Source organism: Pavona decussata, unplaced genomic scaffold (assembly GCF_977016875.1).
Source record: "Pavona decussata unplaced genomic scaffold, jaPavDecu1.1 SCAFFOLD_59, whole genome shotgun sequence".
Classification (NCBI taxonomy): Eukaryota; Metazoa; Cnidaria; class Anthozoa; order Scleractinia; family Agariciidae; genus Pavona; species Pavona decussata.
In genome coordinates this window covers 1,614,774-1,631,487 of record NW_028145481.1, presented here as the reverse complement: position 1 = coordinate 1,631,487, position 16,714 = coordinate 1,614,774, and the positions used below count along the sequence as shown (strand labels likewise).

The following is a 16,714-nucleotide window of genomic DNA, read 5'->3' as shown; positions in this document are numbered from 1 at the left end:
GTGCTTTACAACAGAACAGAGCACAGTCGAGGCTTCTTTATTTGTTAAGCATGGTTTCAACAACAAGACAAATTTCACAGAAAAATTGAAGAAGTGACACCGCAGGGACTAAACAACTGTCTCCAAAAATTTTATTTGTCTGCAAGAAAGCGAGACGGAACTTTCTACAATAAGAAATCGCTTAACGCGTGCCGCGCGACATTTTTCAAAAATTTTAAAACACCATTTGTCGGTATATTGTCAGAAGTAAAATAATCGTTTGGTCCACTAGTTATTGAGCTAATGTGGTATATACTAAAACAATTATTCACTTCAGTGTCGATGAAAGTGATGGATATTTACCTCCACTTAGGTGAATAATTGTTAAATATGATATGATATGATATGATATGATATGATATGATATGATATGATATGATATGATATGATATGATATGATATGATATAAAAGCAATAGAGTGTTTTCACATGACGTCAGGGCGGCCATGTTGGTGTCCCAAAACAAAGAATCATCACTTCGGAGGTTAATGCCAACCCCAAATAAAAGTTGTAAAACGCAGGAAAGTTATGTTCAGGTAGCTATTGCTGTCAATTAACGTTTGCCATTAAGGTGATTCCATTGAATTGCATTGCGCATCCTTGCTGCGCATAATTTTTCGCGTCATTTAGCGCGCGCACGAGCGCGCGCACGCACAACATTACGGGATTTCCTTGAGGTTAAGCTTGGCAGGAAAATAAATGGTCCTTTTTTTTCTAAACGAGCTCGGTGACCCCCATTTTTTAATGCATCAATTAAAATGTCATACGGTTGACCACTATATATTACGATTTAAAGAAAAGTTTAATACTCTACTTTGAGATATTTTTATTTGAATGCTTTAAAAAGCACGTAGTTAGGTAGTGCTGCTTACGTGCACACGCAGCAAAATCTTTAATTTCTTTCATAATCTTAATTCCAGTTCAATGAAAATAGTTTGTTGTGTAAGATTAAAGGAAATTTTGTTGAACTGCTTCGATATTTTAATGCAAGAAATTATTTTTTCTAGAAATGATAGTTTCCTTTTCTGATTACTAGCTTTCCTAATATAAACCTCGTGGGTCATCTATTTAATATAATAGTCATCCAGGTTGCACAAAAACGAGCACGGCGACCCCCATTTTTTTATTGCATTTTTGTAATGCTCATAACATAGTCATGAACTGGACCAAGTCTTAGACAATTTTAAATACTCCTTCTTTTTCAGCGGAATCACCTTAAGGTGATGTTAATCCTTCCGAAAGTAGCTTTACGTCAAAGGCTAAAATTCCAATTGCGGTATTCTTCACGCTAAACATATTCAGTCCGACGCTTAATCTAGTAGAGCCCTTACATTAACCAGGCAAAATTTATATTTAAACACATTAAAGTCAAAGTGACTCACCTTGTTCACACAGCTTTCCAGTGAAGTCCTCATTACACCAACAAAAGAAATCATTTCTTCGGTCTGTACAATTTCCTCTTCCAGAACAATTGACATTTTCGCATTCATTTACTAAAGAAATGATAAACATATGAATAGACTCACTATACTTCATTATAAGTTAAAAATGGGCAAGGCACAACAAGGAAATAACAAAGAAAATATCTAGAGGTGTAAGTAATTCCCCCAAAAACAAAAGGCTTACTTTCTAGACAGACCAATCCCTTCAGAGAAAATCCAGGCGGACAGCTCGGTAAACTAGAAGAGAATACCGTTTGGGTTGAGGATGAAGGATTGATCGAAGCTGACAGTGATTGACTAGGAGATGAGGATAAAGACTGAATTGACGACAGGCTAGAGGATGTCGAAGTAGAAGAAAAGGTTGAGAAACTGGACGACGCCGAAGAGGACACACTTGGCAAAACACTAACAGAGCTTGACGCCGATTTGCTAATTGAGACTCTTGGGGAAACGCTATTGGATGTGGAAGCCGAGACAGTTGTTGAGATGCTGGTGGATGGAGAGTCTGAGACACTTGGCGAGACGCTCGCAGAGGTTGACGCCGACACACTTGCACTTGTAGACACAGGTGGAGGTGGAGGCGGAGTGGACGAGGAAACACTAGCACTGGAACTAGCACTGGCACTGGTAGAGGTTGATGTAGACACAGGTGGAGGTGGAGGTGGAGGCGGAGTGGACGAGGAAACACTAGCACTGGAACTAGCACTGGCACTGGTAGAGGTTGATGCCGACACACTTGTAGACACAGGTGGGAGTGGAGGCGGAGTGGAGGAGGAAACACTAACACTGGAACTAGCACTGGCACTGGTAGAGGTTGATGCCGACACAGTTGTAGACACAGGTGCAGAAGGACTGGAGGAGGAAACACTAGCACTGGCACTGGTAGAGGTTGATGCTGACACACTTGTAGTCACAGGTGGAGGAGGAGTGGAGGAGGAAACACTAGCACTGGTACTGGTAGAGGTTGATGCTGACACACTTGTAGTCACAGGTGGAGGAGGACTGGAGGAAGAAACACTAGCACTGGAACTGGTAGAGGTTGATGCCGACACACTTGTAGTCACAGGTGGAGGAGGAGTGGAGGAGGAAACATTAGCACTGGAACTGGTAGAGGTTGATGCCGACACACTTGTAGTCACAGGTGGAGGAGGAGTGGAGGAAGAAACACTAGCACTGGCACTGGTAGAGGTTGATGTCGACACACTTGTAGTCACAGGTGGAGGAGGAGCGGAGGAGGAAACACTAGCACTGGCACTGGTAGAGGATGATGCCGACACACTTGTAGTCACAGGTGGAGAAGGAGTGAAGGAGGAAACACTAACACTGGAACTGGTAGAGGTTGATGCTGACACACTTGTAGTCACAGGTGGAGGAGGAGTAAAGGAGGAAACACTAGCACTGGCACTGGTAGAGGTTGATGCCGACACACTTGTAGTCACAGGTGGAGGAGGAGTGGAGGAGGAAACACTAGCACTGGCACTGGTAGAGGTTGATGCCGACACACTTGTAGTCACAGGTGGAGGAGGAGCGGAGGAGGAAACACTAGCACTGGTACTGGTAGAGGTTGATGCTGACACACTTGTAGTCACAGGTGGAGGAGGAGCGGAGGAGGAAACACTAGCACTGGAACTGGTAGAGGTTGATGCCGACACACTTGTAGTCACAGGTGGAGGAGGAGTGGAGGACAAAACACTAGCACTGGCACTGGTAGAGGTTGATGCCGACACACTTGTAGTCACAGGTGGAGGAGGAGCGAAGGAGGAAACACTAGCACTGGAACTGGTAGAGGTTGATGCCGACACTCTTGTAGCCCCAAGTGGTGGAGGAGCGGAGGAGGAAACACTAGCACTGGAACTGGTAGAGGTTGATGCCGACACACGTGTAGACAGAGGTGGAGAAGGCGGGGTGGAGACGAAAACACTAGTGGACACACTTGGAGATATGGATGCTGGGTTATAAATAAAAAGTAATGAAAAATGTAACTAACTTGTCGTCATCACATTTCCTAAATGTTTCATTTGTCCAGTCTTAGGCATTTTAATGTGTGGTTGTGAAATTTTTATGGATCGTAATGTTTGGATTGAGACTAATGACGGTTATTATAGTGATGATATGGTCCATTTTAGCCTGCGTAGCTGGCGGTATTGTAGGCGCGCGCGAATTAAAAAGTTTTGGCGGCGGAGCCGTTAGAAGCGAACAGCGAAGCCGCGAGGAGAATGGGGAGCCAAAACTTTCTTTCGCGCGCGCCTACAATACCGCCAGCTACGCAGGCTAGGTCCATCTAAACTAAAACGAATTATCGAATTCGGATAAAAACGTTTTGAAGAAGCGTGATTCCAAAATCGACCAAACGGTTTAAAGAAGTGCATTGCGAGAATACTGGTAAAAAAAAAAACAATTTTTTTGGCTTGTCCTCTTTGTCATGTTATCTTATTAAAATCTGAACGGCAACCGCTGAAAGTTGTACCTGGATAGATAACACTAACCCTTGGCTTGTCTATACTAAACTCACAACTCAAACGTAACTCGAATTCGAATAGATATCTTTAACTGCCTTTAAGAGCCACCAAACAATTTAACTTCGGGTAAAATTTATTATCGATTATTTTTGTGTGATATTACACTGTTCAAGGAACTAGGATCATCAATTTCCCGATTCGGCACGCTCACATAACTGTTTTAGATTTTCCTACTTCTGTGTCCACTACAGACATTCTTCTACAGCACCGTATACTAGGTTACGTTTACATTTTTAACACATTCTAGTTTCCTTTTGTGTCTGTTAATCACTTAGCTTTTGGATGAATTTTAGCGGTTTTCTGGCATCATTGACAAAAATGAAGAAATTCCTGACGACAACTGATTGGACTGATGATGTCATTCGCTCATCATATCATGTAACGTCATCATAGATATCGTCATCATGGTATCGAACTTCAATTAACAGAATCAGTGGGCGTACTATATATCCTCCAGGTTAGTGATAGATCTAATACAGTCGAAGCTCTCCTTCCGGACACTTTTTTAATACCGGCAACGTGTCTGTTGTGGCAAAATTCCCGTATATTATCTTTTCAAAAAAGCTCTATAATACGAACCCTCCATAATTAATGCGGACAACGAACACTAAATCTCGACCAAAAAGGATCTAACCTCTCAATAAGGCCGCTACAGCGATGACAGAGCCAGAGCTGTTCAGAGAGTCGTATAACAAAGCATGAACGAAGAAGGTTGCATTGCTTGATTTAAATCTATAAGAGTTTAATTGAAATTATCGACTGAATTCTTACTTTAAAGACGTCAATCCGTATGATCGCTTTCCCTAATCCTGGGGCTAAAAACGTTTCATGTTTCAAAAAATTTCCCAATGAAATAGCCTGTCGGGTAATATGAAGAACATTTTGGTTATTTAATAGTTTACAGTATTAAAAATTATATTCGCAAAACGGAGAACATTTTTGAACCAACTGATTGTAAACCCTAGTTAGAAATTATCCTTTGTAACTTAAAAAAAAAAGGTTACCAGGTAATTTCTAATTTATTAGCTTATTTTTTTATATAAATTTTTCACTTTTCCCGTCAACCTTTTTGTAATTTTTATATTCGTTATTTACTATAATTTTGTTCTTATTTATTATCTGCGGGGTTCCACTGAAAACACCCTCTATGACGTGGCTCCTCTCTGTCTTCCAGCATTTTTGCAGGGTAGGGGCGGAATTCCAGTTGGCTGACGAGTTATTTTAAGGAGAATGAAAAGTTGTCCTTCTATGTTAAAAAGAGATTAGAGAGAAAAATGTCCACAAACCGTTACTTACTTATAATATGCGAAACGTTATTGCATTCACTGTTGGCTACAGGGGAAAATATGGCAAGACGTTTTTGAAATTTTCCTGTACGGCCCTTTTAATGCAACATCGTTTTATGCCTGTTAAAGATTTGTAAGAATAATAAGCATGGATGACCTAAATAAACTTATTGATCGCCTTAAATACGATTGTTATTTTTTTAGGCCTTAAAGAACTTCCTGCAATAACATTACCTTTTTCAACAATAAACTCAGCGGTTTATTTAGCCTCTAGGCTCTAACGTATGATAAGTAAACACGATATTGTATTTATTTTTAATTATTACCCTAGTTAGTTATAGTCATTGTTTATGTATCTACATGTATCTGTGTATTGAGAAAAATAAATTGCATACACCGTATTCACAAATGGCGGACACGCGCGGAAAAGACTGGCACTACGCATCAAAACGAGGCGTTTTAGGATAAACAAAAACAATTTCCAGCGAATGTAAGCTTCTAGAGGGTCCATAAGTGCTGAGCTTCTAAAAATTGAGTTTTTCTGATCACTAAGTCCGAACGAGTTCAAGTTCTAGTGTTTATTATTTATTGGTTGGCTTCTTGTAGCAATCTCAAATGCAAACTAGACACTCAGGGGAAAAAAGGAGATAGATTCTTTGTTTCAAACCTTCGAGTGTAATGTCTACAGAAAATATGAAAAGTTGTTAAAAAGATCTTCACTCTAGCAGGAGCCACGAAGGTTTATTCAATGTATTTTTTGGAAAGGGAATCAAAACAGGTTTCGAAAGAAAGAAAACGAATCTACACACGGACGCAGTTCCAAAGAGGGTTGCGTGGTGATTACTACTCGGAAGTTCCAATCAAAAAAGCTACAAAAACCGACTCCTACTATTGTGAACAGCTCTAATGCCTAAAGAACGAAAACAAAAGGAGGTGGAGGGAAGCCACTGAAAGAAAAGTTTAACTAAGGAAGCAATATGTGAGCCAAGACTTAAATATTTCGGTACATTTTAGGCGCTTTTTCCCCGAAATAAAAAAGATATCATGCATCGCAAGATTGGCCAAGATTCATGCAAGTCTTAGTCATTGAAAATGTAGCAGTTACCAAAGTCAAGAGGAACTACTGGAAGTAAGGTATCAATTTTAAGAAAACGATCCTGCAAGGAAATTCAGGAATGTCACTCTCTAATGCATTATATTGTAACTGCATTACGTGAAATGGCAAGTTTAGGAACCCAGTGTAAAGCGAAATACGATAAGCTAATTCTGACAAATTACCTAATTAAGTATGCAAATCTTTAATGATTTTAACCGAAATGCCGGTTAAAAAGCCACAATGCTGTGTTCTCTAGTCCCTGTTTCACGGAATACAATTTTCTCATTCAGGGAAGAAATGTTCCTTCTGAGCTTGTTCCATTATTAAACAGTTGGATTTTGATGACTTGATTGATTTAACAAATTATGAATTTTGAGGGGACTGCATTCTCTGCTTGTTGTTTACACTGCGGCTACAATATAAATTAATCGAAACAGACAAGTCTTGGTTCACCTGTTGGCTTCTTTTTAAATTATTCGTCGAGCCGTTTCTCTCCAGTCCTTCACGTCTTTTCGTTGTCGTCTTCGTATTTTTTTTTTCTTGATATTATAGCGGTTTTAGACAAATGGTTGTAGTCTCTCTTGCGCTCGGAACGTCCGATACGAAGTTGATCACGCAACTCTCGTTAGAAATGCATCCTTTTGTATGTTTATTTTGTTTCCTTCAAGACCTGTCTTACTTTCGGATCCCGAAAGACATACCAAACAAACTTCTGTAGTATCTCTATCCATCTGCGCTCGAAAGTTGAATACTTCGGAAACAAAAACTCTAACCGATTTGTTTCCGTGATTGTCTATTTTGCATTTGCGATTGCTACAAGAAACGAACCAAGAAACACTAGACCTCTCTCGTTCGGAATAAACCCAGCGATCTCAAAAACTTACTGTTTAAGAGCTTATCAGCTAAATAGTCTCTCTTTGAGCTTGTACTCGCAGGCAAATTATTTTTTGTTTATCCTAAAACGCCTCGTTTTGATGCCTAGTGCCAGTTTTTTCCCGCGCATCAACCATTTGTGAATAGGGTGTATTGTATTGTTTTGCTGAACATTAAAGACTTAAGTTAAACATAAAAAAAAGATTTTATTCAATTAAAAATAATATCAGGGTTTTTGATCTTCTGGAAATTGAGGGATCTGCCTTCGCAATTGCGAGAGTACAGTTGAACCTTTCTATTAAGTAATGTTTAAAACACGAGCAGCAGTGTTTTATCGGGATTTAAAACCACCAGACGCAGCCCATGGCTTTTAGACCCGATAAAACACGTGCTGCGAGTTTTTTGAACGGCTTCAAAACATTCCTGACCCTTTTGAGAACGTTGGAAATTAGCATAGGAGAAAAACATTAAACACCGCATACCAATAATAAGTAGGTTTTATCGGATTTTAAAACCAGTACTGCACGTGATGTCTTATCGACCATTTCATAGCCCAATGGACTTTTGAATTATTAATGAGTTTTTGAAACTTTGTTTAACGAGGGTCACACTTACAGTCTAGATCTTTTACGACTGTTGATTTTCGAGGAGAGAGGGCAACGTGAAGAACCCGGAGAAAAAACAAGGATCAGCACCAAACTCATCCTACATATGACGCCGAGTCTCGGGCCACATTGGTGGGAGGCGAGTGCTCTCATACATGCTCTCCTAACGAGAAAGAGTTAAACAACATTTGTACCTGTTCCTGTAGATGGTGTGGGAACTACAGTGGATGACTCAGATTGCACTGCCGTAACATTGATATCTCCTATCAGCACGAATCCCAGGGCACTTGTCCCATTTCCTTCTGTCAATGCCTGGATTATGTTACCAACTGTCGCATTCGACGGTATGTAAACCACAATCTCAAAACGTACCAATACGCTTCCATTTGCGAGCGCCAGAACGTTGACACCTTTAAAGTTGGACAGCCTCGGACGTAAGAAGGAATTCAATTTGAATTGAAATTCCCCGATAAAGATAAGGGAATCATTTGAATTAAGGTTGCTGTAACCAGGTAAATATGTGCCATTCACTCTGATTGTTGCTTCAAACTTCTTTTCAGCCGGTGTTTCTAAATATTACGAGAATAGATTGTATCTTAGTTTTTTTCTTTTTAAAAGTCACTAACAACTAAAGATAGCTTACTATTCGTGTACCCAGCAAAATAATGTCTGATAATACTTCATAAAACATTCATTTTAAGGACCTGTTAGGCTAAAATTTCTAATTTAGACACCCTTAAAACAATAACCGGTTAGTAAAGCCTACAATCTAAATTAGGTTCTTATCCTTTAAAGTTTATTTTTAAGACTAAGAATTTATACGTAAAATAAAATAAGGTCTCAGGGATAGTACAAGGCCAACATTTGAAATCTTCTTATTACTTATAGTAAATAAAAAAATTGACTTATTTAGATGAAATACATGCTCTCATACATGCTCTCCTAAAGAGAAAGAGTTAAACAACATTTGTACCTGTTCCTGTAGATGGTGTGGGAACTACAGTGGATGACTCAGATTGCACTGCCGTAACATTGATATCTCCTATCAGCACGAATCCCAGGGCACTTGTCCCATTTCCTTCTGTCAATGCCTGGATTATGTTACCAACTGTCGCATTCGACGGTATGTAAACCACAATCTCAAAACGTACCAATACGCTTCCATTTGCGAGCGCCAGAACGTTGACACCTTTAAAGTTGGACAGCCTCGGACGTAAGAAGGAATTCAATTTGAATTGAAATTCCCCGATAAAGATAAGGGAATCATTTGAATTAAGGTTGCTGTAACCAGGTAAATATGTGCCATTCACTCTGATTGTTGCTTCAAACTTCTTTTCAGCCGGTGTTTCTAAATATTACGAGAATAGATTGTATCTTAGTTTTTTTCTTTTTAAAAGTCATTAACAACTAAAGATAGCTTACTATTCGTGTACCCAGCAAAATAATGTCTGATAATACTTCATAAAACATTCATTTTAAGGACCTGTTAGGCTAAAATTTCTAATTTAGACACCCTTAAAACAATAACCGGTTAGTAAAGCCTACAATCTAAATTAGGTTCTTATCCTTTAAAATTTATTTTTAAGACTAAGAATTTATACGTAAAATAAAATAAGGTCTCAGGGATAGTACAAGACCAACATTTGAAATCTTCTTATTACTTATAGTAAATAAAAAAAATTGACTTATTTAGATGAAATACATGCTCTCATACATGCTCTCCTAAAGAGAAAGAGTTAAACAACATTTGTACCTGTTCCTGTAGATGGTGTGGGAACTACAGTGGATGACTCAGATTGCACTGCCGTAACATTGATATCTCCTATCAGCACGAATCCCAGGGCACTTGTCCCATTTCCTTCTGTCAATGCCTGGATTATGTTACCAACTGTCGCATTCGACGGTATGTAAACCACAATCTCAAAACGTACCAATACGCTTCCATTTGCGAGCGCCAGAACGTTGACACCTTTAAAGTTGGACAGCCTCGGACGTAAGAAGGAATTCAATTTGAATTGAAATTCCCCGATAAAGATAAGGGAATCATTTGAATTAAGGTTGCTGTAACCAGGTAAATATGTGCCATTCACTCTGATTGTTGCTTCAAACTTCTTTTCAGCCGGTGTTTCTAAATATTACGAGAATAGATTGTATCTTAGTTTTTTTCTTTTTAAAAGTCACTAACAACTAAAGATAGCTTACTATTCGTGTACCCAGCAAAATAATGTCTGATAATACTTCATAAAACATTCATTTTAAGGACCTGTTAGGCTAAAATTTCTAATTTAGACACCCTTAAAACAATAACCGGTTAGTAAAGCCTACAATCTAAATTAGGTTCTTATCCTTTAAAATTTATTTTTAAGACTAAGAATTTATACGTAAAATAAAATAAGGTCTCAGGGATAGTACAAGGCCAACATTTGAAATCTTCTTATTACTTATAGTAAATAAAAAAAATTGACTTATTTAGATGAAATACATGCTCTCATACATGCTCTCCTAAAGAGAAAGAGTTAAACAACATTTGTACCTGTTCCTGTAGATGGTGTGGGAACTACAGTGGATGACTCAGATTGCACTGCCGTAACATTGATATCTCCTATCAGCACGAATCCCAGGGCACTTGTCCCATTTCCTTCTGTCAATGCCTGGATTATGTTACCAACTGTCGCATTCGACGGTATGTAAACCACAATCTCAAAACGTACCAATACGCTTCCATTTGCGAGCGCCAGAACGTTGACACCTTTAAAGTTGGACAGCCTCGGACGTAAGAAGGAATTCAATTTGAATTGAAATTCCCCGATAAAGATAAGGGAATCATTTGAATTAAGGTTGCTGTAACCAGGTAAATATGTGCCATTCACTCTGATTGTTGCTTCAAACTTCTTTTCAGCCGGTGTTTCTAAATATTACGAGAATAGATTGTATCTTAGTTTTTTTCTTTTTAAAAGTCATTAACAACTAAAGATAGCTTACTATTCGTGTACCCAGCAAAATAATGTCTGATAATACTTCATAAAACATTCATTTTAAGGACCTGTTAGGCTAAAATTTCTAATTTAGACACCCTTAAAACAATAACCGGTTAGTAAAGCCTACAATCTAAATTAGGTTCTTATCCTTTAAAATTTATTTTTAAGACTAAGAATTTATACGTAAAATAAAATAAGGTCTCAGGGATAGTACAAGGCCAACATTTGAAATCTTCTTATTACTTATAGTAAATAAAAAAAATTGACTTATTTAGATGAAATACATGCTCTCATACATGCTCTCCTAAAGAGAAAGAGTTAAACAACATTTGTACCTGTTCCTGTAGATGGTGTGGGAACTACAGTGGATGACTCAGATTGCACTGCCGTAACATTGATATCTCCTATCAGCACGAATCCCAGGGCACTTGTCCCATTTCCTTCTGTCAATGCCTGGATTATGTTACCAACTGTCGCATTCGACGGTATGTAAACCACAATCTCAAAACGTACCAATACGCTTCCATTTGCGAGCGCCAGAACGTTGACACCTTTAAAGTTGGACAGCCTCGGACGTAAGAAGGAATTCAATTTGAATTGAAATTCCCCGATAAAGGTAAGGGAATCATTTGAATTAAGGTTGCTGTAACCAGGTAAATATGTGCCATTCACTCTGATTGTTGCTTCAAACTTCTTTTCAGCCGGTGTTTCTAAATATTACGAGAATAGATTGTATCTTAGTTTTTTTCTTTTTAAAAGTCATTAACAACTAAAGATAGCTTACTATTCGTGTACCCAGCAAAATAATGTCTGATAATACTTCATAAAACATTCATTTTAAGGACCTGTTAGGCTAAAATTTCTAATTTAGACACCCTTAAAACAATAACCGGTTAGTAAAGCCTACAATCTAAATTAGGTTCTTATCCTTTAAAATTTATTTTTAAGACTAAGAATTTATACGTAAAATAAAATAAGGTCTCAGGGATAGTACAAGGCCAACATTTGAAATCTTCTTATTACTTATAGTAAATAAAAAAATTGACTTATTTAGATGAAATACATGCTCTCATACATGCTCTCCTAAAGAGAAAGAGTTAAACAACATTTGTACCTGTTCCTGTAGATGGTGTGGGAACTACAGTGGATGACTCAGATTGCACTGCCGTAACATTGATATCTCCTATCAGCACGAATCCCAGGGCACTTGTCCCATTTCCTTCTGTCAATGCCTGGATTATGTTACCAACTGTCGCATTCGACGGTATGTAAACCACAATCTCAAAACGTACCAATACGCTTCCATTTGCGAGCGCCAGAACGTTGACACCTTTAAAGTTGGACAGCCTCGGACGTAAGAAGGAATTCAATTTGAATTGAAATTCCCCGATAAAGATAAGGGAATCATTTGAATTAAGGTTGCTGTAACCAGGTAAATATGTGCCATTCACTCTGATTGTTGCTTCAAACTTCTTTTCAGCCGGTGTTTCTAAATATTACGAGAATAGATTGTATCTTAGTTTTTTTCTTTTTAAAAGTCATTAACAACTAAAGATAGCTTACTATTCGTGTACCCAGCAAAATAATGTCTGATAATACTTCATAAAACATTCATTTTAAGGACCTGTTAGGCTAAAATTTCTAATTTAGACACCCTTAAAACAATAACCGGTTAGTAAAGCCTACAATCTAAATTAGGTTCTTATCCTTTAAAATTTATTTTTAAGACTAAGAATTTATACGTAAAATAAAATAAGGTCTCAGGGATAGTACAAGACCAACATTTGAAATCTTCTTATTACTTATAGTAAATAAAAAAAATTGACTTATTTAGATGAAATACATGCTCTCATACATGCTCTCCTAAAGAGAAAGAGTTAAACAACATTTGTACCTGTTCCTGTAGATGGTGTGGGAACTACAGTGGATGACTCAGATTGCACTGCCGTAACATTGATATCTCCTATCAGCACGAATCCCAGGGCACTTGTCCCATTTCCTTCTGTCAATGCCTGGATTATGTTACCAACTGTCGCATTCGACGGTATGTAAACCACAATCTCAAAACGTACCAATACGCTTCCATTTGCGAGCGCCAGAACGTTGACACCTTTAAAGTTGGACAGCCTCGGACGTAAGAAGGAATTCAATTTGAATTGAAATTCCCCGATAAAGATAAGGGAATCATTTGAATTAAGGTTGCTGTAACCAGGTAAATATGTGCCATTCACTCTGATTGTTGCTTCAAACTTCTTTTCAGCCGGTGTTTCTAAATATTACGAGAATAGATTGTATCTTAGTTTTTTTCTTTTTAAAAGTCATTAACAACTAAAGATAGCTTACTATTCGTGTACCCAGCAAAATAATGTCTGATAATACTTCATAAAACATTCATTTTAAGGACCTGTTAGGCTAAAATTTCTAATTTAGACACCCTTAAAACAATAACCGGTTAGTAAAGCCTACAATCTAAATTAGGTTCGTATCCTTTAAAATTTATTTTTAAGACTAAGAATTTATACGTAAAATAAAATAAGGTCTCAGGGATAGTACAAGGCCAACATTTGAAATCTTCTTATTACTTATAGTAAATAAAAAAATTGACTTATTTAGATGAAATACATGCTCTCATACATGCTCTCCTAAAGAGAAAGAGTTAAACAACATTTGTACCTGTTCCTGTAGATGGTGTGGGAACTACAGTGGATGACTCAGATTGCACTGCCGTAACATTGATATCTCCTATCAGCACGAATCCCAGGGCACTTGTCCCATTTCCTTCTGTCAATGCCTGGATTATGTTACCAACTGTCGCATTCGACGGTATGTAAACCACAATCTCAAAACGTACCAATACGCTTCCATTTGCGAGCGCCAGAACGTTGACACCTTTAAAGTTGGACAGCCTCGGACGTAAGAAGGAATTCAATTTGAATTGAAATTCCCCGATAAAGATAAGGGAATCATTTGAATTAAGGTTGCTGTAACCAGGTAAATATGTGCCATTCACTCTGATTGTTGCTTCAAACTTCTTTTCAGCCGGTGTTTCTAAATATTACGAGAATAGATTGTATCTTAGTTTTTTTCTTTTTAAAAGTCATTAACAACTAAAGATAGCTTACTATTCGTGTACCCAGCAAAATAATGTCTGATAATAACTCATGAAATTAAGGCGTTGTTCACACTTGGTGCCAGGGCACTGTACCGGGGCATGGTGCCCGACGGGCACCAATGTGAACACAACGTTTTGTAAGTTCCCGTGCCAATAATTTGGGCACGGTGCTCGGGCACGGCTACAAGGTGGACTTGTACTCGGGCACTAAATCGGGCACGGGCACAAGTCTGCACACGATTTTAGCGCGTGCCCAAGAACTTTACCTACAAATCCGTGCTCGTAGCAGTTATTTTACCCACAAATTCCTGCCCTTCAGTTTCAAAATGGCGGAAGATGAAAGGTAGACGAATGAGCAAGTTGATGTTTGAATCGACGCGACATTTACATCGTGAAATACGCGAAAATTTAAATGTCTTGACAAGGTACCGGGCACCGAAGGCTGAACAAGTCACAGTTTCGTACCGGTGCCTGGGTACAGTGCCCGGGCACCAAGTGTGAATGACCCCTTAGTAAAACCTGAATTCTAAGGACCTGTTAGGCTAAAATTTCTAATTTAGACACCCTTTAAATAATAACCTGTCAGTAAAGCCTTCAATCTAAATTAGGTTCTTATCCTTTAAAATTTATTTTTAAGACTAAGAATTTATACGTAAAATAAAATAAGGTCTCAGGGATAGAACAAGGCCAACTTTTTATATCTCCTTATTACGTATAGTAAATCCCAGAAAAATGGACTTAATTAGGTGAAACCGTTTAATAATACCGTATAACAATACAATGTGTCAGTTGAGACTAGACTAGTGCCATGTTGATTTCACATTGTACTGGGCACTACATATACTGTATTTTGTGATCAAGAAAATAGGAACCTGTTTAAGAACCTTTTATAGGCTATATTCCTGTTCAGCACTTTTTATATAAGAACCTGTTGAGGCTAACTTGGAAAAATATTGGTTCATACTGGGGGGTTTTTTACTGTACCACACACAGCGGTAACAGAGACCAAGTACGAAAGATGTTATAGCAAAAATTTCAAACTTACCAGTGTGTGATGGGCTTGCAGGCGTGACATAACTGCTTGTGGCTGGAACTAAGAAAGAAAATCGAAAAACGACCTGACTTCTTTTGTTTGATAAAAATTAAAATTCGGCAAGAACTTCTCTATTTTCTCCACTTTCAAAGGTAAACCCCAGAGCACATGAAACATAGCAGACACCTCTAATTCATGTGAGGAGCTATCACTACCTTTAGCATACCCTCCCCCCCCCTCTCACGCACGTGTCAACACACGTGCATGAAAGGTACAATCTGAAGGCACTCTTAACAAACAATGATCGATCAGTATGTTTTATTATCATTATACTCATCGTCATCGTATGTGAAGTGAATCTAAAAGGAAAGTAAAGGAGAGCAAATATATTTATCCGCGGTAACACGGCTAATGAGGAACTAAAGGTTGTTGTTGTTTTTGGCTACAGCAGGAATGGTGGAGCTGTGTACTTTAAACAGTAAAAAAGAGCCATGAGTTCATATGTCAGGTTTTGGTCAAAAATCCATTGTAACTACAATTACTTTTTGTTGATAAACTCGTACAATGGAGTAATTCAAACTTACCAGAAGATGAGGATGGAGTTACACTAGGTGGAGGCGGAGTGGAGGCGGAAACACTAGCACTCTCAGCGGTAGATGTCGACACGCTTGGTGAGGTGGAGGCCGAAACACTTGCTGAGACACTGGTGGATGTGGAGGCCGACGCACTGTTTGTGACGCTCGTTGAGGCCAATGCTGAGTTATAAATAAAAAGTAATGAAAAATGTGACTAACTTGTCGTCATCATATTTCCTAAATGTTTCATTGGTTGCAGTCTTTGGCCTTTTAATGTGTGGTTGTCAAATTTTTATGGATCATAATTTTTGGCTGGAGAATAATGACGGTCTGAGAGATTATTATTATTATTATTATTATTATTATTATTATTATTATTATTATTATTATTATTTTATACTTAGGGCTTTTTATGGACACTGGTTTAGCCGTCATTAGTGTTTCGATTATATGATCTTAAAATCTCTGCATAATGGAATTCTTTATTTTATAGAATTTTGAACTTTTATTATTAATTATATCTATTTCCTCTTCTTTTATGTAAGATTAAGTTACTTCTTTTTTTAGAATTTGTGAATGAATAGTGTTTCGATGAATTGATTGGATTTTTTGTAACAGCAAGTTGATTGTAAATAGGATTTTAATTAAGGTTTTGTAATAAAGATTTTATTACTATTAATGATTTAATTTAGATATAATTATTATTATTATTATTATTATTACTATTATTGTTATTATTATTATTATTATTACTTGGAATATTTTAATAAAGAGATTATCATTATTATTATTAATATTTAATATTTTATTATTATTATTATTATTATTATTATAATTATTATTATTATTATTATTATTATTATTATTATTATTATTATTATTATTATTATTATTATATAAAATCACAACTCAAACGTAACTCGAATTTTTAGTAGCCACCAGACGTTGTAACTTCGGGTCAAATTTATTCTGTATTATTTTTTTGTGATATGCTGCTGTTCATGGAACTTGGATCACCAATAATATTCAATTTTCCGATTCAGCACGCTCACATTTGTAGATTTCCCTACTTCGATGTCCACTACAGACATTCTTCTACAACACCGTATAGGTAACTTTTACATTTTTAGCACATTCTAGTTTCCTTTTGTTTCTG

At 37.4% G+C, this 16,714-nt stretch overlaps 1 protein-coding gene across 1 annotated transcript in view; it reads right to left on the bottom strand.

Moving 5' to 3' along the window:
* LOC146479357 (uncharacterized) overlaps nucleotides 1–16,714 on the bottom strand; it is a 44,782-nt gene that overhangs the window by 13,458 nt on the left and 14,610 nt on the right. The window contains exons 3-14 of the mRNA XM_085110873.1: nucleotides 15,568–15,738; nucleotides 14,996–15,043; nucleotides 13,512–13,886; nucleotides 12,733–13,107; nucleotides 11,953–12,327; nucleotides 11,174–11,548; nucleotides 10,394–10,768; nucleotides 9,614–9,988; nucleotides 8,834–9,208; nucleotides 8,055–8,429; nucleotides 1,666–3,429; nucleotides 1,422–1,532 (exon numbers count right to left, since the gene is read on the bottom strand). Of these exons, the coding sequence (XP_084966999.1) occupies nucleotides 1,422–1,532; nucleotides 1,666–3,429; nucleotides 8,055–8,429; nucleotides 8,834–9,208; nucleotides 9,614–9,988; nucleotides 10,394–10,768; nucleotides 11,174–11,548; nucleotides 11,953–12,327; nucleotides 12,733–13,107; nucleotides 13,512–13,886; nucleotides 14,996–15,043; nucleotides 15,568–15,738 (5,094 nt within the window). The remainder of the gene's footprint in view (nucleotides 1–1,421; nucleotides 1,533–1,665; nucleotides 3,430–8,054; nucleotides 8,430–8,833; nucleotides 9,209–9,613; nucleotides 9,989–10,393; nucleotides 10,769–11,173; nucleotides 11,549–11,952; nucleotides 12,328–12,732; nucleotides 13,108–13,511; nucleotides 13,887–14,995; nucleotides 15,044–15,567; nucleotides 15,739–16,714) is intronic.